Source organism: Mixophyes fleayi, chromosome 2 (assembly GCF_038048845.1).
Source record: "Mixophyes fleayi isolate aMixFle1 chromosome 2, aMixFle1.hap1, whole genome shotgun sequence".
NCBI classification, from domain to species: Eukaryota; Metazoa; Chordata; class Amphibia; order Anura; family Limnodynastidae; genus Mixophyes; species Mixophyes fleayi.
Window position 1 is genome coordinate 225,939,790 of NC_134403.1, and position 27,508 is coordinate 225,967,297.

Below are 27,508 nucleotides of genomic sequence, written 5' to 3' on the forward strand. Positions count from 1 at the left end.
AGGACCTGCCGTCTCATCACCAACATGTGGCAGAAGTTCTTTCCAGACTCCGGAGAAATTCATTATTCTGCAAACTAGAAAAATGTTCATTCGAGTTGCCCCAGATTCCATTTTTGGGTTATATTGTCTCCGGAGTTGGCCTGCAAATGGATCCAGAAAAGGTGAATGCTGTGTTACATTGGCCTCAGCCAACTACTCTTCGTGCCATTCAGCGTTTTTTAGGTTTTGCCAATTACTATAGACGCTTCATTCAAGACTTCTCTTCGATTGTATCTCCTATCGTGGCCCTGACTCGTAAAGGGGCCAATACTAAGCAATGGTCATCTGAGGCTCTCCAAGCCTTTCAATTTCTTAAAGAGTCCTTCTCCTCTGCTCCCATTCTTCGACAGCCTGATGTGACGCTTCCCTTCTTCCTAGAGGTAGATGCCTCTAATGTTGGTTTAGGAGCCATTCTCTCCCAAAGATCGGAGCAACAAAAATTCCATCCTTGTGCCTTTTACTCTCGGGGTCTTCTGCCTGCGGAGAAGATTTACACCATCGGGGACAAGGAGTTGCTGGCTATTAAAGTAGCATTAGAGGAGTGGAGATACTTGTTGGAGGGAGCTCATCATCCTGTGACAATTTTCACGGATCATAAGAACTTGTCATATCTACAGTCTGCTCAATGTTTGAATCCTCGTCAAGCAAGATGGTCTCTTTTCTTTTCTCGTTTTGAATTAATCATAACCTTCAAACCAGCTGCAAAGAACAAGAAAGCTGACGCTCTATCCCGAGCCTTTGTGACGTCCTCTGACGTTGAAGAGGTTTCCAACCACTCTATACTAGACCCCAAATGTATTTCGCTGGCTGCTTCTTCCACTAAAGTGCTACCATTTGGGAAGACCCTCGTGCCTCCTACTCTTAGGAGAAAAATCCTTTTGTGGTTCCACTCTTCTCGTTTTTCTGGACACTCTGGTGAACGCAAGACTTTTGAGATTCTCTCTCGAAGTTACTGGTGGCCTTCTATGAGGAGAGATGTCAAAGAGTTTGTAGCCGCTTGTGAATTGTGTTCTCAGTTTAAGACCTCCCGCAGAACTCCAGCGGGTTTGCTTCAACCACTACCCATTCCGTCCAAGCCTTGGACCCATATTAGTATGGACTTTGTTACTGATCTTCCTCCTAGTAAAAACTGCAATACTATTTGGGTAGTGGTGGACAGATTTTCGAAGATGGCGCATTTCGTCCCTTTGTCTGGTTTGCCTTCCTCTTCTACTCTGGCTGAGCATTTCGTCAAAGAAATCTTTTGTATTCATGGATGTCCGTCTGAGATTGTGTCAGATAGAGGAGTACAATTTGTTTCCAGATTCTGGCGGGCCCTTTGTAAGACCTTGGGCATACGATTAGCACTCTCATCTTCCTACCATCCTCAATCAAACGGACAAACTGAAAGGATCAATCAAGATCTTGAGACCTTTATAAGAATGTTCTCATCAGCCAATCAAGACAACTGGGTAGAATTGCTTCCTTGGGCTGAATTCGCTCATAACAACTTGTACCATGAGTCATCTTCCAAAACTCCATTCTTTGTGGTTTACGGTCACCATCCGTCTTTTCCGGAATTTCCTGCCCTCCCTCCCACCCAAGTTCCTGCTGTAGAGACTGTTTGTCAAACTTTCAAAAATATTTGGTCTCAGGTCAAAACCTGTTTAAAAAAGACATCTGCCAAATATAAGTCTTTTGCAGATAAAAAGAGGCGGGCTATTCCACCACTGAAAATTGGAGATCGTGTCTGGTTATCCACCAAAAATATTCGTTTGAAGGTCCCCTCTATGAAATTCGCTCCTCGTTTTATTGGTCCGTATAGGATCATTCAAGTGATAAATCCAGTTTGTTTCAAACTTCTACTTCCTAAGAATCTTCGTATTTCCAACGCCTTCCATGTGTCCTTGCTCAAACCTCTCATCATCAACCGTTTCTCGGTCCCTCCTTCAGCACCTCGGCCAGTTCAAATTCATCAGGAGGAAGACTTTGAGATTACTCATATATTGGACGCAAAAATTTCGCGAGGAGTTCTTTGTTTCCTTGTTCATTGGAAGGGCTTTGGTCCTGAGGAGCGCTCATGGATCAAAGCTGAAGATCTCAACGCTCCAGCTCTTCTTAAGAAGTTTTATTCCAAATTTCCGGACAAGCCCGGTTCCAGGTGTTCTGTGCCCACCTTTAAAAGTGGGGGTACTGTCACTCACCGGACTGTGAGTGCTACTTCTCGTGTGTTTAGGAACCGTGGCCATCCACCATCCTGAGGGTCTGCGCATGTGCAGCCCTTTCAAACCTTCAGTACATGTTCCTTTTAGTTAATTGGCTGATCAGGCAACACTCCCTATTTAAAGTACCTGAGGTCCATACCTCGTGGCCTGATCTTGGAGTCTCATTCCCCATGAGCCTCTGAAGGTGTTCCTGTGTTTCCTCGTGTATTCAGCTCCTGCTGATTCCTGTTGTTCCTTGTGGTTTCCAGACCACTTCAACTCTCCTGTGTTTCATCGTGACTGCACCAGCTGATTCCTATCCGCTGCCTCCGTGCTCTACCGTTTCCAGCTCACTTCAACTCTCCCGTGTTTCATCGTGACTGCACCAGCTGATTCCTATCCGCTGCCTCCGTGCTCAACAGTTTCCAGCTCACCTCAACTCTCCCGTGTTTCATCGTGACTGCACCAGCTGATTCCTATCCGCTACCTCCGTGTATCTGCAGTGTCCTGCTCATCGCTACCCTCCAGTACTCCTCGTGTCTGCAGCCAGCTGATACGCTCTCCGTGCTTCTACAGTGTTCCTGCCTGTGTCAACTCGCCTGTCTGCATTGGATCAACGCTCCGCTGCTGTCTTCTCTGCCATACCACTTCTACTCTCCAGTGATCTCCAGGTGTCCAGTTCTATATACTACTGCTTCCTGAGTATTGTTTCCATCGTTGCTGGTCTACCTACCTGTGCGCTGCACCTACTTGGTTACCGCTTCCATTTTCCTGGGACTTCGTATCCTGCCGGCCTCCAGCCGCTCAGGTATCCCTGCACCTCTTTCTGACAGCCTGCTCTTCTGAATCACGGTATGCATACTTATCATTGACTGCGCTGGTGTATTGCATACCTTGCTGGACTGAGTTGTTCTCCTCTGGAGTTGCCTATCCACTGAGACTGTTGCCATCATTTGACTGTGTTACCTTTTAGTCTGGATAGTTCTTGTGACTTTGTATATTTGTGCAGTGCTGCTCAGTTATTACTATTTTGTGCATATCATCGTGGGATCAAGTTCAGTGTGCCCGTGTATACTCTGCATTACATTTATCTCCCCGTGCTCCTCCTCACATATATATTTCAGTGGTACAACTTGCTAGAGGCAGACCACTGATCCCTGTTTCCTGAGTCACCTGTTTCCAGTATCCTTCCACATAGCAGTGGTACAACTTGCTAACGCAGACCACTGACTTCCCGGATACCTCCACCTGGATTCCGTTCCCTCACCTAGACAGCGATACAACTTGCTAAACGCAGACCGCTGACTCTCATCACCTCCTCGTTACTTCTGGACATTCCTCTTCACTATAGCAGTGGTACAACTTGCTATCCGCAGACCACTGACTACCCTCACGTTTCCTTTGTCCATTCAGTTCCTCGTGTACTATTACCTATATATTACCAGTGCTGCTAGTCATAGACTTTCCACGAGCATTCTCTACCATCTGCTGTCTCCTGTTCCGTGATCACCCCGCTACCAGAGTACCATATTACCACCTATACTGCTCTGGTAAGTCCATCACCTGGTGATCCCTGGGTAAAGACTCCTAGTGCCCGTGACACAGAGGATGAAATGAGGGAGCCAAATGTTCAATAAATAGTTGGTGTGGTCCAGAGGGATGATAGCTCACAGCATCACACATAGAGAATGGAGTGAAAATCCGAATAGCATTTGTGGCAAAGAGGTTTATTTGTCACACCTCTCCTATAGGGAAATGGGTAAAAACCCAGCTAGTCTGCAGACAGGGTTACATTTTCCCTGGGCTGCTCTTTCAGCACATACCCACACAGGTGTTCCAAATGGGTCTAATTAATTTGTAGTTTGCTGTGGTTGGTTTGTAGTGCTGGGGTGGAGGATAAAAACACTGTTTGTATTTGTGGGCGGGGCCACTGATGCCAGTTAGTGGCCAGCTAGTAGTGAGGGAACTACTGTTTAGCCAGACGTAGAGTTATGGGAAAATTATGATGCTTCACTGGAAATGTTTGCTGTAACCACCGCTGAAACTGTTTAAGTCATCCTGACAACTGCCAATAAACAGTGAAATGGTTCAGCCAAGCTATGTGAGACTCCAGTGAATGCTGTGCTTTATCACACATGTATTTCAAAAGATGTGACTGTGAGTGATTCCTTCTTTTATCAAGGACTCCACAGATTTAATTAGACGTTTGGATAATATACAATGCAATCCACACTTTATTTAACTTATATGTGACAATAAATCATTGTACCTGGTCACCATAATAAACAAGATATTATTGCAATATCCTGGTTCTAAATGCAAAGGTTAATTTTTTTTACTGAATGTATTTTTTTTATGAGTAATAATTATTTAAAACATGATAAGATGTTTTGTAGACAGCATCTTAGAATTACAATGGATATATTTGTGGCACCAAGATTATCCAATTTAATGGGAACACCATTTTATCTGGTTTAATAATCGTTTTCATTCCTTCATCAAAAATTAGCATCAATAAATAGATGATCTGCTTTTTTATTTGGGTGAGTGACTTTGGAGACGTTCATTAATTATTTTAACAGTTTTAACTTTATTTTTACACATACTGCCAGTTGCGATTATGTTATTTTATTTATGATATTTGAATTTATTTCTTTAACATTTTTGAAAGAGGTCAATGTGAACACATATATCAATGCTAGAAGTGCCCATAAGAAGAGTTGGATATATGATATAACCATAATTATTAAATAAAATGAAAACAGAACTGGAGAATATTAAATATGTACCCAGTGTTATCCCCTTACTCTTTGAAAAACCCTGATTTATTTATTCTAAAACTAACAACTTAAAGAATAGAATTGCATCTTCTTTACCTGGTCCGTTGAAGGAACTCAGGGATAGTAACAGGTCTGCCTGTCAGAGAACACTGTGTGCAAATATGGAGCATAACGTACAGAACATCAGCATTTTGTTACATAAAAAATAACTCAACTTATAGATATCACCATTTTGCATAAAGCTATGAGGCTAACACTGTTCATCTTAAACTTTATTGCATAGAAACCATTGCAATAAGTAACAAAGGAAGCAATGGACTTTTACGCAAACTGGAAATTTGCTGGATTTTTACTTTGATTTGGCTTACTCCACATAGTTTAAATGATTTATTTGATTTTAATATTTTCTTAAAATAATAAACACCTTGGGCCTGATTCATCAAAGAACATAAACGTAATTTTGTGCGTACAATCTGCAAAATCACTCTGCGCATGCCAGGAACGGGCGCATACAGCAAAAAAAGCAGACGTGCTCAATTAATCTTTGAGCGCAAAAGACACTTACGGCAGCTTATGATTGCAGGGAGGGAACGGGGTGGGGAGGGGGCGGATTCACAAAAGCAATGTAGAGCAGAGGCTTTCCCCCGCAGATATACCTGATTCAAACTTCGGCATGCAGAAGTACGCTGCTTTTCAGATGGAAAGCCTGCGCCTGATCAGGGTCTATTCTAAATCATAGTGATGACCATACACAGCATTGACAACCTCGCCATCTAATAATAAATTTAAGTATTCATCTGTATACACCTGCATACAAGAAGGAGATCACTATGGTGAAAAATTATGTTTTTTACCAGTGTTTGCTGAGGATTATATTATTGTTATATACCAAAGAGGTAGGTGTATTCTTATATACCAAAGAGGTAGCTGCTTTTTATTTTACAAACACTGCATACCTGTGCGAATGTTTTCTTTTTTCTCTGTGCAATTTTTTCATTCATTTTTAAAATTCAGCAATATCAATCTGTTTTTAAATGTTATGTGCGTGTAGTTATTACATGTTTGCATACATGTGGATTGTGGTTGTGTGCTTTAAAAGATTTTTAATATTTTATCTATTTTTCTTTGCTGTTGCTTCTTTCTTGTTACTCTGCATAGGATTCACAATACTATTATGGCTATAAACCATCTGTTCGTTCATCATACTTTATATGTAAAAGTGTAATGTTAACTTTTGGCCTTTGTTTCAAAAGACTTAAGGTAAAAAATAAAAAAAAGTGTATTAAAGCAAACACAAACTACAGGTGTCCAAAATAAAATAATAACCAAATATTACATTTACGTGAGACCCGCTTGCCCTTTAGGCTAACATTGGAAGAAGATTTGTCCTTTGCTCTCTGGCTTTTGTTTACCTTTGATGTGGAGGGCGACAATGGGGAAGAAGCAGAAGCAGAAGCAATGGGACTGCAGAGGGTGCACCGCCATCAGCTGAGCCAACACTTCCACCTCCCGTCATTGAAATTTGTCTACTTCTGCTTCGATGCTGCAGTAGAGGAGCCAGAGGTCTGACTTGGCCCTGCTTGCACAACCATGTTAGCTAAAGAGGAGAAAAATGTCCCCTTAGACCACCAGAATGCCTCGCCATTCTCTGCTGCAGACAAAATGGGGAGAGGGAGGAGCCCACGGAGGAGTCTGAGGAGGCCCAGGAGAAGGAGGAGCAGGAGGCCCTGGAGGAGGAGGACCATGGGCATGAGGGCACTTGTCACACTCCACAATCAACACCTCTCCAGAACTCAGGAGGAGCAGTCCATGGACAAATGCTTGGATTCTCTGCACATTGTTGAGGAGATCCTGGAGGAGTAGGCAAGACCATCACAGGCCATGCAGAAGTATGTAGGTATCTTGATGATATAATTTTGTATAATATTAATTATTTTGTTTTGCAGCATCAAGTGTAGTCTTTAGGAAGTCTTTCTTTCCTAAATGTGACTTTCCCTAGACCTAGGGAAACTTGGACATTCCGCAGTTGTCTGACATCATGGGCCTAATAAGTGTTTGTTGCCAAGCAAACCCCCCTCCTTTCTAATCTCCAAAAACTAGTAGTCCTCTGACTACTACTGTGTTCAGCATACCGTGAACATTTGCAGAGAGTTGCACTTAATGTACCACTTCTGAACTCAGCTGAGATTGGAAAATGTGTGAAAAAAGAAGAACCATAGAGCTATGTTTTATCAATGTACTAAGAGTTCAAAATGTTACATGTATTCCACCTACCTCTTTGGTACATTCCAGTACCAATTAACACACTCCCAGTCCCAGTTTCCAGAACCGTATCCACATTATCCCATTCCTAAGTCCAATCCCTCTACCCCAGGGTTTTGTTTTTTGTTTTAAATATAGAGATATATCTTACATTAATGATAACATTTTATTAAAATAAGGACTTTTATTTTGTTAAATTATTATTATAAGTAAGTTTTGAAAAATAATACATGTGTTTTATTTACATATTCTCTTGGTGTACTACAGGTCCCAGTGCGCCCTGGATGCCAGGGCATTCTGGAACGTGTGGTTCCCCAATTGTCAGCATGCCCTGACAGTCATGGGTAGGTTGGTGCTTGTAGTACTACAAGCACTAGCATTCCCAGACACTTAGTAGCAGCCTGGCCATGTTGAGAACTGTAGTGCACCAGGAACAAATTGGTTTATTATTATTAAATCTTTTTTTATTACTCCACACCCATCGCCCGGGGGGTGGGAAGGGCCCTAGTGCTTGCCGCACAGGGCTGGGTAAACCTAGGGTGCACAATTTTCTTACAGACGCACTCTCCCTGGGGAATCCAGCCCCATGCTGAGTGGCTTGTGCTGATTTGGCATCTTGGCAGGTGAACCCCACGCTGCGGTTTTCCCTGCTCTAGTGCCGCCAGCCCATGCTGACAAAGCCTAATGGTGGTAATGCTAAAACTCCCACACCTTCTTGCCCCACAATTTTGCTAGCACCACCCTAGGTTGGCAGCACTAGGTTTGGTTAAGAATTTTTATTTATATTTACATGTGGTCCACTGTCAATTTGCAATACAAAATTACACAGAGCGCTCAAACATACGTGTGCCAGTGGATTAGCTGTCAGGGCAAAAAAAGCCGTGGTATGTACACCAATGTTTCCGTGACTGAAGTGATTTTACTGCCATATTCATCTAGCAACACATCTTCAGATCCGCTCCTTATTGAATTCGGGTGTGCGCAGAACCCTTTTACATGCGTTCTAAAACAAATGCACATTGCACTCCGTATGCATCCCTTGATAAATCAGGCCCCTTGTTTTTAAGACATTTGGCATTTTCATTTTTGATTATTTTAATGTGCCTTATATTTTTTCAGTTATATTAATTCACAATTTTATGTATAATTTTTTATAAGTGCTTTTTGTATTCATAACTGCATGCACAAGATATATTTTACATGTCTTTAATATTTTATTTCTGTGTGTACTTTAACTAGGTCAGGGTTTCAGTATGGATACTGGATATGTTTTCCACATAGTCTCTCAAAGCGGGTAAGTTCCAAAAGTGCATAGCAGGAACACAGATTCTGGTTAAACTAGTTCATACTCTACTGATTGGGATTGTGATTATTCAGTTCACTAACTACCTGGCCCGTGCTTAACGTCTAACAATAATAAAAACCTGCATTTCATCCATGTGCCTTTTTATTTTTCCTTGTCTATAGCTCTCCAATCAGAAAGAGAGAACTGAAATAAATAAAATAATTTTTTCAGCGCAGATCTATTAGAAATGAATGGGACTTCTGCTATCACCATGATAAGTGTAATAAAGAGGCCCTTTAGTTTCTAGTACAACTGCATCTAATAATGTATAATTTCATTCAATGATGTGTACGTTTCAACTGTGGGGAATACTGAAAAAAATCACACACATATTTTCAGTGCAGAGAGGTATCTTCTGTTTTGGAATCACACACAGTGATGCACATTTCAGAACCTTATCATATTTATAATGCTGGAAGCACCACAAATGTTAATATCTTATCACTTGCAACATGCAATTTAAGAACATTAGGTAATTATGTCATAAGGTGGGTTAATGGTGAGCGATTTAAGAAAGAAAAGTTGCACTTGTACAATTAAAACTAGTGCTGCTGGGGCACAAGTCAGACTTGTTGTAGACAAAGTATAAACTGTATAAAGGGACATTTTGAAAAATAATCTTTTCAGTTTTTAGACATGTGGAGCATTATAGCAAGCAATTTTTGTTTACTGCTCCAATTGTAAAGTGCTACAGATGCTGGCGCTTTATAAATAAATGTCAATGACAATACTGCTCCACTTTTACACCTTATTTTGTAAAAAAATTATTTTACAGCAGAACAAAAAACAATGTTATTTCTGAAATGAAAAATAGCCAACATTCTACAAAGTATAGCTGATAACCCAATAATATAAGGAAGTAGCTAAACAGTATCATATAAATTAATTGAGAGTAGGCAACTTTATAAAGAACTTGGGATATATGCAATAAATATTTGCTATTCTAGTTTCCAGTAAATTTATTTAAAGCATATAGAAAGCATTATATGTTTATAATTCAATAACAGAAGCATAAGTATCTGAGCAATATATATTTATTTGATTACATACTTATTCCTTAACAAAAAGAGTTGCAAAGTGTCAAAGAGCATAAAGTATACAACAGTCTAGCTAGTAGCCATCAGTCCCAAAGAACATTTCCTGCACAAATGAACTACAAACCACTACAGTGATCTACATAATAGCACATGCCACTCAGGGGCTGGCTGGGCTAGGAGGAACCTACATTGTTTTCTAATAGGCTGCTAAACCAAGTCTCCTCCCCCTGGGGTAAAATTTGCAAGCCAGCCCCTGATGCCACTCACTGATTAATAAATTAATATTATGATTGAACCAGCACAAATGAGAGTAGGGGATGACAGATATGATTATACTGGGAGAGATTGGGCAGGTATTATACTTGTGTAAATGAAGCATTGTTGGTTAATGTACCACACCAGAAAATGTGTGGTTGTGAATGATGATTGGACATTTTAGAAATGTTAAAATTTCCTCTTTCCAACATAATATATTTAAATAATTATTACAGTGATTTAGACAAGTGGTGGCCCTATCACATTGATATCTCCTATCACAATGATCTCTTCTATTGTAGTGGTTGTTTTTGTAGTGGTCTTAGTAACATTAGCATTATTGATTGTAAAGGTCTCAGTGATAGTATTGGTTTGAGCAGGTAAACTGCTATACAGATTAGGCTGGAAAAGCTGTTGATTTGGAACTATTGTTTCATTGCCTGTAACTTGAGGTACAGATATGTCAGTAAATGACTCAGGATTAGAGGTTCCAATTGTTATTCTGGAGTAAAATGGTGTGACTGAATTGTTAACATTAGTTTTGACAATGGTGGGACTGATGGTCTTCACTTCAATGTAGACAGTGGTAGTCTCATTTAGCTCTAAACTTGTTACATCTGTGCCATTCAATGTTTCAGTTGTGGATGTGACACTCACTATGCTGCTGCATCTCAGTGTGGTCACAGTAAATTTATGTTCAGGCTGAGTGGTAGTTGGCACTGGTGTTGTTGGGGTTGTAGTTGTTGGCATTGTTGTGGTTGGAGTTGTAGTTGTTGGTGTAGTAGTTGTTGGTGTGGTGGTAGTTGGAGTAGTTGTAGTTGGTGTGGTAGTGATTGGAGTGGTTGTTGTTGGAGTCGTAGTGGTTGGAGTCGTAGTGGTTGGTGTGGTTGTTGTTGGAGATGTAGTGGTTGGAGTGGTAGTGGTTGGAGTGGTAGTGGTTGGTGTGGTTGTTGTTGGAGTCGTAGTGGTTGGAGTGGTAGTGGTTGGTGTAGTGGTAGTAGTAGGTGGAGTTGTTGTAGTAGTAGTAACTGTGGTGGGGGGTAGAGTTGGAACAACAAAATCTAGGGGATCTGAAAGAGAGACACAAATCATAATATTATTAATGAGTCTGATACTAAGTAAAAATGATAATCATACTAGAAATAGCTTTAAAGATTAGCGTAATTATTTATATTATTTGATGACTTTTAATGTATAATTTAACGTGAAACACAAAATGTCCACGTTAGGGCTATAATATCCAACTTTACAATAATGAAGAGAGTGCAAACAAAAAATAGTTTGAACAGCATCAAGGACATACAAACTCAACATTTCATTTCTCCTACATAACATGAGAAATATAAATAAAGATTTTTGTTTTTCATAGCATGGAAATCAAACATGTAATTTAAAAATATGTGTTTATTATGAATTATTCTCGTCAGAAAGACCTTATGGGCTATGTGCTATTACTGTTGTATGGGGGGCTAATCTATACAAGGAACTAACATATCAGTATTTTGCATTGATAAGTCCAGAATCAAAAATTACATTGTACTATAATACCTAAAGAAATGTATCCTGCTTAATTTTCTCCCTACCAATTACAATTCTTTTGAAGCTGACATAAACAAAATATTTTCGATTTGTCTAGATTATCCTTTAGTCATTTTAGCATTTTCATTTATGATAAATGGATAGCCACAAATAATTATCAATATATTTTTTTTCCCTTTATGTATATGTGGTCTCTATTCTCCAATTAGGATCACTAGAGACCATATATCCCATTTGATAATGATTCAAACAAATGCAATGATTCCACTTACCTGTGCAATAAACTTCAGACACTAAGCTTCCAGAAAACTTATAGACGTAGTATCCTCCAGCGCAAGCTTTCACAGGGATGGTTCCTGAAGCTGTGCATCCAGATACTGAGTTGGCTAAGAGAGGCATGAGCACCACTCCTTGTCCAATAGCTGGATGGCTGCTATTCAGAGTAAAGGGTTCAGCTGATCCACATTTTACGGAACCAACGCAACCCTCCTGCATCCTTAAACCGACAGTTCCATTGTAACGAAACCAGCCAAAGTTGTATCGGTCAGTGGTGAATACACCGGTAGAAGTAATATTAGACAATCTACTGGTTCCATTTAGTAGCTGGTAACTTAAACATGGGTCTGCACATTGTACAACACCTCCAACAGTCAGACAATCTTGGTCAAAGGGACATGAACTACTGCTGCATGCAATGTTTCTGGTATTGCCACATAGATAAATACCATTCTTGTTTGCACAAGTGGATGAAGGGACGCACTTGTTCAATGTTGCATCAGCACATTCATTGATATCTGTACAGATCTTATAACCTGCTCTATTATCCCAGTAATAGCCCTGGGAGCAGCAGGTTGCTGTAGTGCACGAGGCAATTGAAGTGCAGTTTACTCCATTTCCAACATAGCCAGAAATACAGCTGCATGTTACATAGCCTTTTTGCAGGGTACATAGGCCTGCAGTAGCATGGCAGGAAGCACAAGATAAGGCATCTGTGTTAAATGGAAAAAAAAATACATCTGTTATAGAAAATTATAGTGGAGCCTATATTTATAGAGCAAACCATTGACCAACAGGGCCCACTTACAAAGTAACATTGGACTTCAGATTTTATCTTGTAAAGCAGTGCTGAGATTCTAGACCACATATTGTGACCTCAATAAATCAGGATCAAGGGACTGGCTTAGGCAAGCACTATCTTTCTAACAAAGTATTAGCTTATTACAAATTTGTAGGATATACTGGCTAAAGGTGCCCACACAGATAATGTTGGCCAATTTGGCATAGTTCAAACTAAAGCAACATACAGCATGTATGTCCAATCTCAAATAAAACAACAACATTGGTATCAAACTGTCAGGATGGAAATACAGTCAATTGATGAAGCATATAGGTGCATGTGCGGCACCATCAGACAACCAGAACAAGGATGTTCTTTGAGCACATGACAGATTCAGCTGTTTGTCCAAATCAGTATACCACAAGATAACAGGAGAGAGAAAGAGAATCAGAATGAAGATATAAGATAATAAGAATATTATCAGTCCTGCATCTAATATAAATGTGCAATAACATTAGAGTTGTTCCATGACTGTATAAGTAAAGCATATTATTGTTCTGAAAAATATAATTAGAGATAAAGCTACTTGGTACAATTAATAATAATTAAATGTATTTTATATATGATTAGTAGAAAATGTGAATTTGTTTTGTAAATAAGCCTGTAATGAAACAACCTTTGAAAGTTCCATCGTCATAACTATTGTCACTGGGACTTTGAACATAGGTGGCAAGAACCTACATGATATGTCAATAGGCAGAACTGACAGGGGCTCTGCTTCCGCCTACTTGGGGATCAGGCCCTTCACTTACTTTCAACAGGACACAGAAAGGGGTTTCCAGGGGTGGGGCCCCACAATTGAAGTAGGGGTCGGTGGATGATTACTTTAAAAAAATAATGGGCAAATGTAGAACTAGACATTAATTTCCCAGCTTCCAGAGGTCTCTTTAAAATACAAACTGGAATATCCTTGCATACAAAATAAATAGTTATACGCCAGGTGAGTACACCCAATGCAGAGGTACATGGATGAGGTGTAATTGGAAAGCAGGGATTGTACAAAGATATACATAACTTACAACAGTCCCAGTTTTCACAGAAAAGCTCCTGTTCAATTGTCAAAATGGTTGTGAACAACTAGAAAAGAGTTGGCATTGGCCGAAATGAGAGTGTTTTAGGCAGATCAGATGTGTGTCTATTTTGTTTTAATTTTCTAGTGGGAAATGTTGACAGATGTGTACAACCCCTTTTAAGTTACATAGTAAGATAATTAATTAGTTAATTCAACCTATTTCAGATCTCCTGCGACCCCTTTCATATATTTGAAATTGATCCAGATTAAGCAACCGCCAATCTCTTTCAATCGGGAAAAATCCCTCCAGACCCAATATTGCAGTCCTGTTTTTTTCCCTATATTCCCTACTATCCTTCATTTTAATTAACGGTCATATCCCTGGATACACTTTTCCGCAAAAAATTGTCTAACCTTTTCTTAAACATATCTATTGAATCTGCAATCACAACCTTCTTTGGCAATGAATTCCATATCTTGACTGCCCTTACTGTAAAGAACCCCTTCCTTTGCTGGTTGTGAAACTTCCTCTCCTCTAACCTTAAGGTGGTTACTGCGTGCCCTGTGTATAGTTCTTGGGGTAACAAGTTCCCATGAAAGTTCTCTGTACTGACCCTTAAAATGTTTAAAATAAAACAATAAGACAAATTAGCACTTGCTTAAAAGTTTATATTATCTGACTCAAAATGGTATAGATTAGTTCCATAAGTACCATCAACAGAGCATAGTAAAAAAAAAAAAACATCACTAAACTCAATATACAAGCTGCCTCCTCCAGAAGAGCTACTAGTAGCATTCTCAAATATTAATGTTTTAAGGGCATATGGTATTCTACTTACTAAAAGGCAAAAACACCAATCTATCAAGGAGATACCGTCAGCGAAGAGTTTTGCAAGGTTTTTCCAGGGAACGTTTCCCAATGCAAAGCACAGGGAGGTCTATTTAAGAAAGATTGTAGTGGTACATGTTCTGCTAAAATCCTCATATTGTTATCGCCATCTCAGGATGGTGATAGCAGTGATAACTCATTTTTCAAATAAAATGTGTGCATTCATTTTTTTGTCAACTTTTTAAACATTCTTAAACATTTTATTTTTTATTTTTAGCTTCTTTTTACAAAAGTGGATCTGAAAGCCGAGTCAGGACTTATTCCACTGCGCATGTGGACTAACTTGTGAAGCAGTAAGAGTACTACCAGCCAGTATCGCTGAACAACTGTGTTCACTCAGATGCCAAGCCATATTTTTATAGTAAGTTGATGCATACTGATAAATAGGTGATCAAGGGAGATTGTATCTCTCTAATTTTCACAAAATATTTCCTGCACAGCACAGACAGAGGGCTTCTTTGAGAAGATGATGTACCGAATGTTGGTTCTTTGCTTTTCTCCATCTGCCCAATCAGGTTCAGAGAAATGTAAAAAGTTGCACATGCATTTTGTAATTTCATACTTGCCAACTCCCGAGAACAAGTTTCCGGGAGAGGGGGCGTGACTGGAGGGAGGGAAGGGGCGGGGCAAGGCCAATCGCGTCATTTTGATGCCAAAATGACGCGATTGGCCTCGCCCCGCCCCCTCCCGCCCTCCAAAAGGCGTAATTCACCGACGAAGTGATATCCAGGATCCGGGAGAAATGCCAGCTCGCCCGGGAGACTGACCCGAATTTCGGGAGTCTCCCGGACTTTCCGGGAGAGTTGTCAAGTATGTGTAATTCTCTCCTGTCAGAGTGAACACAGATCCAACAAGCTGTCAGAAATGTACATCCCTTAGTAAATCAACCTTTCTGTTTGAAGTAGCTGAGAATTATAGCTTGCAACCAGCTTCCTAGTAAATGTAAATGCAATTACAAACATAATCTCTAATGCTACAGGACCCCTTAAATATATATTGTTAACAATTTAAAATAAAGCAGCTTTCTTTTTAAATGTTTTGAACCTTTAAGAAAGTAAATGTTGGAAAAGTTAAAGAGATAAACGAAAACAGGGATCTTAAATGTAATATATGTGAAGTTTTTTTGTGTTTTTCATATACTGTGACTATTTTCTATAGGGAGGATACATTATAAGGTCTTTGAAACTGTAACCTCTTCTCACTCTCTATTCTTGCTCACTTTGTCAATAAATTATGGGGGATATTCAATTCCCCTCAGAATACCGAAGCAGTAAGTGTATTACCGTTAATACGGTAAATTTAACCCAGCCAGCGTGCAAATTACTGTACTAATGGTAATTATGCGCACTATTACTGTAAGATCGGTAATAGTGCACAGGCTGCGTTACTTTCGGCAGTAACGTGGCTAATTGAATTCCCCCCTATGGGCATGATTTTAAATTAGGAGCAAAGCAAAGAAAAAGAGCAAATCTGCACCTTGGCAAAACCATGTTGCCTTAGAGCGGGGGGGGGTAAAATTAAAACGTGGGGACAGATTTATAGCTGGGATACAGCATGTCATAGGTCAGCTTTAATTTCAGTGTAAAAATAAACCTATCAAGTATTTGTGAGCTACATGAAAAAACAGCCAGTATTTTCCTTGCATGTAAAAAAAAAAGTCAATTTGTACCCCGTGCACTGTAACATGGTTTGTCCAGGTGCAAAGTTGCTCCTTCTCTTTGCTTTGCTCCTAATTCAAAATTAGACCCTATGAGTGCAATTTCTTTGCAACAAGAAACCAATAGTGGAAGTTACCAATTTAAGCTCCACAGATGACAGAGTTTGATTTGTTTAATTTCTAAATTATTTTTATATTCATTTGGAGGAGACTCAAGTAGTTTTACTGGTGTTCAGCAATATTAAATCTAGTGTAATCTGGGCATAATTAGGTAGTATGTGCTAATGTGCGTAAAAATTGTATATTAAGGGGCATATTCAATTCCGATCCGATCCGCGGTAACGCGCGTTACAGCGGAAAATGCGCACTACTGCCGGTAATACGGTATCGCAATAACGCAGATTTTCGTACGCAGCCCATAATTTCCAGTGACACTTTGCTTTCAGTCGGTGGATGTAAGCATGATACTGTCTCGGGCCTAGGCGGGCCTTGGAGCACTACATCACCAGTTACACAACCATGAAAAGTTTATAAAATTAGAATATGAGATTTTTTTTTTTTAAATACTCCTATTCATTATATATTGATTCATAAGACCTGAGGAATAAGAAGAGATGGTAAGAACTAAATTCAATATGCAGGCAAAAAAGGAAATGTTATTGTGCAGTTGGTTAACTTTGAAAAGTGGAGTCATTTCCATGGGCAAATCTTTAAAACCTTTGACTGTTCCTGTAAACTGGGAACATTTGGTGGCTTTACCCTATGGGTTACAAAAATGGACTGGAGTTTATTTTGCATATGCAGTTTACATTTGTTGGCTCTCATTTAAAGTTAGTAGCAAATCCAGTCTGATGGTGCAATTTTGCACCTCTGCAAAACCATATTGCCCCGCAGGGGAAGGGGGCAAATATAAGATAGGTGAACAAATTTTGAGTTGAAAGGGGGAAGCATCCTAGCTACACCCTAAATTGCAGTGTAAAAATAAAAATAAAGCTGCCTAGTATTTGCACCCCTTGCATCTCAACATGGTTTGCCCAGGTGCAAATTGACAACATTTGGCTGTATTGCCTCCTAACTATAAATTGTGTGAAAATAATATAATCTAAGAAAGTATATTGCTGTTGAGTTAATCTTACTTACTATCGGTGCGGGCAGCTCCAAAACAGAAAGCCAGGAAAGAAAACCAGAACAACGTATTCATGTTTTATTCTGAGCGAAAAAGTACCTGGAAAAAATAAATTTGAATAAATTGGTACAGTACATATTCTGTTTCTCATGTTCTTTTCATCCCTTTGGATTGTACACTCTGAAATGCAGGGCCCTCATTCCGATATAAATGTATTTGCCCCTTTTTGATAGCACTGCATAAATTGTCAAATTATACAATAATAATAATAATAATAATATAATAATAATAATAATGATGATAATATGTACCTCACTACTGTGGTAAGGTTCTATTGAATTTAAATTTTATTCTACATTGGTACCTGTTTTTGTTTGCTTTAACATAAAACATATTCATGCAATAACATCTGATTTTACCGCCACTATTTTCAGTATAGTGTTGATATTGTGAGTCTTACCTCAGCCTCGTTGTATCCAATTCACTTGCTTTGTGTATGACTTTGTCCCTTTCTCTCCGTACTCATGGAGTTTGGAATTAAACCTTTTTGTTTACAATAGACATGATCATCTGACCAATCATCACGTAGGGGCTGGTTTACCAAACAAAAACAGAATTACTTCCACTGATAACAGATGTGTGAAAAGGAATGCGTATATTTCTATTTTAGAATACATTTATCCATTTTGTTTTCTTTTACACATAGTTTTTTCATTTATCTCAGTTGACCATGAAATGCAAGTTCACACCCATAATTCAACATGGAATTAGGAATGAATCAATCACTCTTACTGTTCTCTATAGAGTGAGGTCACAAGTGGCCTTTATTACTTTTCACTTGTCACTTAATTAGAAGCAGGTTTTTTTATTCCTGTTGTAAAACATGCCATTTATAGAACTGACACTCATATGCAGTAGAGACTCAAGTGCTATCATATGCTTTTAGGGGTATTGTCTGGTATCCTCAATAGATAATGAGGTCAGTAATTATGATGTAATTTACAAATGTTGAAATATTATAAGTAATTTATGATATGGTAGAGATTTGCATCTGCATATATGTTCTATATGAAAAATTCATACTTACATGTGTGTTGAGTCAATGCAGTTAAACTTCAGCACACTATGCAAAACATATAAATCAGATTGATGTATGTATTTGGTCATTTTTTGATTCAGTAAAAATAAAATGACTAAAATCTGTGCATGTGTAGTCAGCTTAAGTCTGAAGTTTAAGCCTGAAGTTTAATTTTTTAGGGGCACACAATTCTCATCTAAATTGATTTGTGTACGTGTCGGTGTAGGTACATAATTTGATGTACTGACTTCTGTAAGTAGTCATACTCGCCACCCAGTACTAAGTTAATTAGTTTCATTCGAGACACAGTGGAGAGTTCACTGGACAAAACCCACTACACATGTATGTTTAGTAACAAATATAAGTGGTGTATGGCCTGACACAGACATAGCAGCACAGCACAGTTACATTTGACACAATAAATGGGTGCCAGACCATCTCTCAGCACTTAGTTACTTTGTTCCGTGTACCAAAGAGGACATATAGATGCTCCAGTTCTATAACAATACTCTAGACCACCACAGAGATGGTTTCATTCATGGCACAAAGTATATCCTGCCTACCTTCTTCAAATGACTGTATTTGCCCAATGCTTTCCAGTTCTCGCAGCCACCTACCACCAAGTACTGGCATCAGAACATGACTATGCAGTAAATAGTCTAAATCAGAAGCACAGTAGCCATTAATGTTACAAGAGGGACCTCGAACATAACTGGAACCCTCTTCTATGTTTTACACTGATGATGCATAGCAAACGTCTTACTGTCTTATAATATAACAAGCATATTAAGCAAATAATTCAATGTACATTATTGTGTATTTAGAATGTATGTGCTATCTGAAATGTACTTTTTTATTGGAAATTGATAGCAAAAGGGCAAAGCAAATGAATATAAAAATATTTAGTACTACAGTAAAACATAAAAGAACAAGTTGGATGTACATACCTCAACTAACATTGCAATTGTTCTGAGGTAGTTTGACGGGATCCTCACATCAACCAGCTATTGTTACGCATTGGTGTATTAAGTGGTCTCTAGATTCTATTGAAAAATCTGAGCCCGGGCCATCACAACACCACACACACAACTTCTTAGTTCTGTGGAGGGTCCCACAGATGATTGACAGATTCCTTTCAGTAGTCCACTTTGAAAGTTGCAGGGCTGTTTACAGACCTGGAATGATACCATCATTGATATCCCCTTCAAAGTTTTCCAGAGTTGCATTTTTATCTATCGCCCCCAGCGTATGCACCCACAAATGCTGCCGCTATCTTCTTTGTCATGACAACTGTTCATTTAAATGTATTAGGTACAGTGTTCCAGCCCTGTGTAATTCCAAGCAACCTGTGCATTTGATTGTACAATGCATGTGCACTGTCTTCTATGGACTTCAGTTGAATGCCAGAGCTCAAAGAAGTGGAAGCATTTGTAGCTTCATAACCATTAAACATGCCAATTGTCTGGAATTATAACTGCACTAGGTCTCACTAATTAATAAATTAAAATAATCAACGAGAACAATGGCATCAGTAAGAAGAGGGTTGAATGCGTGATAAGTAGGAATTTAACAAAGCAACACATTGGCATTTTGGAGGGGATTTGTTACATATCAATTAGAAGGATTGTAGGATTCATAGAGTGTAAGCTTGTAAGCAGGGCCCTCTTACCTCTCTGTCTGTATGCATTAACCGGTATTATTTTATTATTGTTTGTTCCCAATTGTAAAGCTCGACGAAATTAACTTGCATTATATAAATAAATAATGATGATGATGATGATGATGATGATGAAGGATTAGAAGTTGTTCATATGCAAAAATCTTTAGAATGCAGTGGATCAAGAATTGTTTTAAGTCTTATTATTAATTCTGATTTAGAGGTGATGCCCAGCCCTGACCAAAGTTTAACACAAACTCTTCCTCATCTTGATTAACAGAATGGTGAATGTTCATCTCCTCAAAACCCTCCATAATGTAGATCCATAAAGTTTACTCTCTAGTAACGTGTAAAGCACTGTTTATACACTGTTTATGCAGGATGGCTGTTTTGTTTACTTTCATCATCATCATCTATTTATATAGCGCCACTAATTCCGCAGCGCTGTACAGAGAACTCATTCACATCAGTCCCTGCCCCACTGGAGCTTACAGTCTAAATTCCCTAATATAGATACACACTCACAGACAGACAGACAGAGAGGGAGACAAACAGACAAAGAGGGAAAGACTAGGGTCTTTTTTAGAAGCCAATTAACCTACCAGTATGTTTTTGGAGTGTGGGAGGAAACCAGAGTACCCGGAGAAAACCCACGCAAACACAGGAAGAACATACAAACTCCACACAGGTAAGGCCATGGTCGGGAATCAAACTCATGACCCCAGTGCTGTGAGGCAGAAGTGCTAACCACTAGGACACTGTACTTTGATTAGTTCTACTTAATCTAGTCTCACTACATGTCTGATCCAAGTTTTATATGATTGACAGGCTTCAGAGGTGGGATGGTTATGTCATAGTCTTTAACTTTCTTGAGCATGATATGATCACTGTTTGTCATATGATACTTAAATTTCAATTAAACTTTGTTTTGTTTGGAAGAAAAAATAATTTTAATGTTATGAAGGCAAAGTAAATGTAAACAGAGCAAATGAAAAATAAATAGAACAATGTATGTAATATGATAAAAGGAGCTAAGAATTTACTTTATAATTTTAAAATTCAATTGGATTATCCAGCTGTCCATCTTAAAATTCACAGTCTGATTGGCTATCAATTACATAAAAGGTATCCATAACCAACGATCATGTCACCCTTTGAAAAAGCTTAAGACGAACCGTACATTGGGCATGATGACATCAGTTGTGATGTCACAGACCCAGAAGTATTAGCCGATAACAGTAATAGACAGATGTCATTCGAGCCATATATTAGTAATAAGAGGGCAACTTATTTGTAAAAACCTGAGGAACATGTAGACTAACTAATTCACAATAGAAAACTGCTATACTAATACAAGATCTACGATGTTACTGGGCAACATGGATGTGGTACTATAAGAATATCACTAATACACATAACGGCTGTTTAGCCGCGGCTCTCAGTAGTAGATGAGTGTAACTTGAGTTATATGTCAGCAACAAGAGGGCAATTTATTTATGAAAGCATGGAGGACATGCACATATATTGATTCACAATAGAAAATTGCCATATTAGTATAAGACCTATGAAATTACTGGGCAATATAGATATGGCACTATAACATTATTACCAACATACATTAGACCCATAATTGAGCTTGGACTATTATTAGTATAATTGGGTATAACTAATCACAGGACTAAATCGTGTGTATAGCCCTGTGTATGCATATATATTAATATTTACATGAATATTGATAGGATACTAAAATCTAGATCTCATGTATATGACATGCTAATCGATATATGAATTATTTCTGGCATGCTTAACTTCACTATTGTGAAAAATACACATATTATTTTGTCCCTGCTTTTAATAATCTTGATACATGCTCCTAAAGAGGCAGTCTCTGGCTCCTATTATATTTGAGCAACCAATAGGATTATGAATTTTGTTGAGACATATACAAACAGATTATACATTGGAGTATATTAAATTGTAGTTCATTACAATACTCAACAATCTGATGCCTCACTTTCCCTTATAATATATCATCTATCAGCTAATACATTCAAAGGTCTGTTTATCAGTTTTTAATTTACTTTACTTTCATCTTTTTCATCACTTTATTGTTTTTAATATTTCGCCTATATGTGATGCTTATAATAAAGGCTTATTTTGCCCAATGATAGGAATCTCAATAGTTATCAAGTTTTGGATATTGTATCTACAATTTTCTTATTGATCATTAGTGAACTGGAGTGCCTTCTACTTGTATACTTAGACCGTACTTCGGTCTTCTGTCTATATGTTAGGTTCTATATTAGAAGAGCACCCCCTCTAGGTTTCATTTGGTATATAATTGTAATTATGGAAGAATGAGGAAGGTTCCATTCCTAGTGCAATAACTATCTCCTTTTTGTACAAAATATTTTTAAAAGGTCTCAGAACTTAAAGAAAATACTTTGTATGTATAGTTGTTTTTCAGAAAATAAAGAGAAAAATGGGTTATTTTAACTTTGTTGTTGTAATCCTTTACACTTCGGGCCCAACTATTATTGTTATGATATTACTTTACAATAACAATATTGACCTGGTCATTGACCAGTATGAAATTATACAGGTAGTCAGGGACTGGCTGGCAAATTTTAGCCCAGGGGCAAGACTCGACTCAGCAGCGTATTAGGAACATTTTAAAGGGGAAAAAAAAGCAGGTGTCCCAGTGACCCAACCCAAGGCAGATACCCCCCAGCCCAGCCTACTCCTGCAGGAAGTGTAAGCAGACTGCATTGATTTACACACAGGTAAAAAAAAAATGGGTAAATTTAGACACAGATGGAGTTCGTGTAGAGTTAGGCGCATTTTTGTACCTCGAACATAAGCAGAAAAACTTGCACGCATAAAAAGCCCATTTCCGTACATGTGCTAAGTCGAAAGCATCTCAAAATGCGTCTCGCTGTACATCATTAGCATGTACATCAGGTTTATGACAGGAGTAACAAGTGTGTTTACTTTTGCTCCACAAAAGTGCAGAGAAAGTGTAGGGATAGCGTAGAGATATGTGTGGCTTGAAATGCTAGTAGTAGTAGTAAAGGCTAACATCATATTAACCGATTTGTACTGTTACTCCATATAATATACCAACCACACTAATGAATTAAGTACTATCAATGGGAGGGGTCAAGACGAAATCATCCAAACAGAAGCTAGCTAATCTGACAATTGTCATCATCATCATTGCGTATCGTTGCGCCAGCCCTCCAGCACCTATAAGTGATACACCATCTGTCAGGCTTATATGCATATGCATCCAGACCTACCTCATTCACATTTACATGAACATGGATTTGCTATACTTGCCCACTGGTTCTGGCTCTCCACGAGTAAGGAGTCAAAGTGTAAGATGCGATCAAATCTACATTAAAGAAGCAATTTTATGTGACCGTGTACATTTTACACAAAACAATCAACGCTACATGAGTCCCAGACTCTCCATTTAGGCTACTCATTATCATATCAAACACAAATATGTAAATGCTGACCAAAATCACACAGATTCACAAACAATGGCCAATATAACACATACCTTCTAGTTAGGCTGTTTTTGAGCTAAAGATAGGGTTTCGTAAATATCAAAGGTTCAGACTAGTCATAAAAATGATCCTACTATGTGCATGTTGAACTAGTGAATGTGATGCTGAAACACCAGAAACAAGGCTACTTGTGCTCTTCACATTTAGAAGCCGTTGTTTACCATGACTACAATTCAAAGTACCTACCCCGGCCACACGGATGGGTCTCTGGAAACTGAGCAGCTAGCAGGAAAATAAACTGTGGCCACCACGTGTCACTCTGCATACCAAAAAATACTTTGGCTGTCGCTATCTATTTTGTTCACAAGACAGGGAAATATCTCATGTTTGCATATTGTCTTAAGCTTTTCATATTTTATTTGTGATGTGATCATATTCCGTGAGATCTTATTATTATTGTTCCAGTAGCAAGTGTGGCACATCAATGTTCTACAGTAGTGGGCAACAGGTGGCCAGCTGAGCCTTCACATGCGGCCCCCTAGCCATCTCATCCCAGTCTTGTTTTCTGCTTATCAATAAGAGAATGAGGAAGAATGTGGGCAGTCATCTTCCACATCACATGGCCTCTTCTGCACACTGCAGAGAGGTTACATGGCATATCCGGAGGAGGAGCGAGTGCACTGTGCTCTCTCGCCTTTCTCTCTGCAGCCCCTTTGAAATTTGGAGGCTCGCACACCTATTTTAAGTTGACCATCACTATTCTAAAGCGATGTACTCTGATCTAAAAGATCATTCAAAATCATAATTAAATTATTCTTGCCCCATGCAAGCTCTGAAGTTTAAGCATTTATGGCCTGATTCATGTTCGGACGTACATCTGTTTGCATAGCGTAGTTCTGCACATGCCTAGAACCAGACATTATGCCAATGAATTGGATTGCATGCAATTCATGTCTGCATGTAACTGAGACTTCCAACAGGCTTAGACTTGAGAGGCCGAACATGGGAGGAAGGGGCGGACTAACATAGTACATGTACAGAAGTATGTTCCAACAAATGCAGTCAATCCATAACTACAAGGCAGGTGTAAATGCTAATTGATATTGATGACTGATATGGCACAATATTTTATCTAAAAATTAGACATATACATGCCAATAACATATTCACAGAACAACTGTATGCGACAAAGAAATACTATTAAAATGCATTGTATGCATAGTACGTATTGAAATCATCTTTATTTCTGTACTTAATATTAAAAAAACTATTTAGCAAAAAAAACAAAAAACATTTATAGTTGAAAATAAATATTTAAATAAATGGTTATACTAAGAGTTGTTACTTTATTTTTTGGTCAAATAAAAGTTTTATGTGTTCTGATGTGAGCTTTTATTGTACTTATGCAAGTGCTTATACTGTAGTATGTTCTGTATGGCAAGTACTGTTTATGCAGAGTGTACTTACATCCAGATTGAAATAGAAAAGTATTTTAAGATACGATTGGATTTGAATACAGTCGGAACTATGCTCATGTTTCATGCTCTTTTAAAAACGTAACTTACGTGTAAGTTGCGTTCAGACGTGAATCAGGCCCTTAAATGTGTAACTAATTATTGTGCACAAAGTGCTTAGTGAAAAGCTCTTTTATGATTAGATTGTTTAATTAAAATTCACAAATTGTTTTGAGCCTAGCTATGACTAAAATTATCTGATCTGCATAAAGGTGACCACACATGAAAAGGTTTTATGAATTGTATTCAAATTATCTAATACTAAAAAAATTATTTTAACTGAACTACTACACCATTTTAATGATAGATAACCTTAAAGCTCTGTGAAAAGTATTTAAATGTTTTATTTTAATTTTGTCTTTTACATACATACCACGTTTTTATTATTTAAAATTGTTATAAAGCCCTCACATAGATTATCTATATAAAAAACTGCAGCCTGTCCAATACAAGCTAAATGGTTACATTGACCCTTACACTTTTCACTCAAAGGGCTCCATCGGTTACTTCTTTTAGTAGATTGTTGAATTCCAAGTGACAATGACAAGTGACATTTGGAAACCACACTCACGCACTGCATGTTTTAGTAAAAAATTATATAATTAGTACTTTGTGTTGTTGACATGGTTATTTCTGTTACATTTATTTAGTGTCGTTATTGAAATTTTTTTCAAGTCCAACTGTATAGCATTTACCACAGTTATTATTCTGGGCACACTATTTGCATTTAATAATTCATTTGTTTCTGCACCCTTCCTGTGCACTCAAAACATTTGAGAAATGTTTATGGATGAAAGACACAAAATACCAGCTTTGCTCCTTTGTTCTTTACTAAGAAGGTAAAGGCCCTTGAGGCCATATCTAATTTAAGCGAACACCAGACACACTGATGTATAGAAACCTGCTTTGAAGCACAACACTCCTCAAAATGTGACATACATGACCTTTGCATGCAGCCATTCTTGACTAATATTTATTTTTCAAATTTTCAGCATTGGAAACCACAAAAGAATATTTTTCTTCCTATGACTCTGCCCTGTTGACTTACTTTTCTGTCCTACCTATGCATATTTAGCAGAACTTTTGATAATTGAGAGGATATGACTTTAATAGCTGGTAAAAAGTTAAATATAGTGCATTGCTAACATTTAACATAAGTCATGTGACACAAAAAGGCAAATTTGGTAATAGTACAAATAGATGACTAGATGAGCTCTTATGGTGTTGTCTAGTTACCATTCATAATATAATGGTCACTTGATTATAATAATTTATGTATTTGATATGATATCCACAAATAGTACATTATACTAAATTTATTTAATTCTAGAAATGGGCTTTACTTTTTGTTATATGCAATTATTAGAGAGGAATGGAATGAAGTAAACTTTGTCCCATAAGTAAAAAAAATTAACTGTACAAAATAGGTGTACGTTTACTTGCCTTTGACACTATGCCAGGATTTTCAAATATACTCTTAGGATAACCTTTATAGAATTGACCTGGCTCAAATATGATTGAACCTAAACTTCAAGAATTTGAGTATCTATATGTACTCTAAGTATGGATGACCATAAGCTTGACTTCTACATCCGAAGTAAAAGTTTAAAAAAATGGTTTATACAACATCTTAGTCTTACATCTTGTAAGAATATAATTAGCAATCAAATGATAATATGAAAATAAATGGAAACAGAAAATAGTAATACCATGACTGGATAAAAAAGCCAAGATTGAGCAGTAAATAGAGATGAGTATAGTTATCGCAAAATTTAACACAAATCGAGCTTGTGGTGGTTCCAGCAATACAATCTTTCAGTTCCACTTTAACATATGTCTAGGGTGGATCAATTGGTGCAAATGTATATTCATAACAGTGTTCTAATAGACTCCACAATTATAGTGTAGCTGCCTTTTCAGATTAAAACTTACACCTAATTTTCAGATGGGTAGCCCTTCCTTTGGAACCGCATCACACTGCCCCAGTTTTCTTTCAAAATGTTTGTCTCTTTGGTCTGATTTATAGATCTGTATGGATTAACCATTCAATTGAACCACCGAAATGTAATTTTGATTCCTAAGGTTTACCTTGATTCTTTCTTTTGATTATTAAGGGCCCTCAAGACTGGCATAAAAATCCATGCTTTTACTAAAACATTTTCTAATGCTAGAAAAAGCATTTAACCAGGTATAGGCCCCCTGGGCAAAGCAGTTCACTGGGGCCCTACCTACACAACCACTCACAGGAATAAAAATGTTAATTATCGATAAAATGTAGCTTATATTTATTGGTACCTCCAACAAAATCAATGTTTGAACATTAAAAACATGCTGTACAGCATAAATTAATCCACACAAACATTTGGACAATATAACATGAGCCTTGAAGTTGAAAAACAAGAAATTCAACATAAAAATGGTATTTAATTGGTAAATCTTACAGACTGAAATGACACAGTATGAAATTACTATGAATTATTTAGTTCAACACAAACATTTGCGATAT

At 37.9% G+C, this 27,508-nt stretch overlaps 1 protein-coding gene across 1 annotated transcript in view; it reads right to left on the reverse strand.

Moving 5' to 3' along the window:
• Positions 1-10,598: 10,598 nt before the first annotated feature.
• Positions 10,599-27,508, reverse strand: part of LOC142139893 (uncharacterized) — a 63,119-nt gene continuing 46,209 nt past the window's right edge. The window contains exons 3-5 of the mRNA XM_075197753.1: positions 11,713-12,429; positions 11,492-11,504; positions 10,599-10,971 (exon numbers count right to left, since the gene is read on the reverse strand). Coding sequence (XP_075053854.1) covers positions 10,599-10,971; positions 11,492-11,504; positions 11,713-12,429 — 1,103 coding nt within the window. The remainder of the gene's footprint in view (positions 10,972-11,491; positions 11,505-11,712; positions 12,430-27,508) is intronic.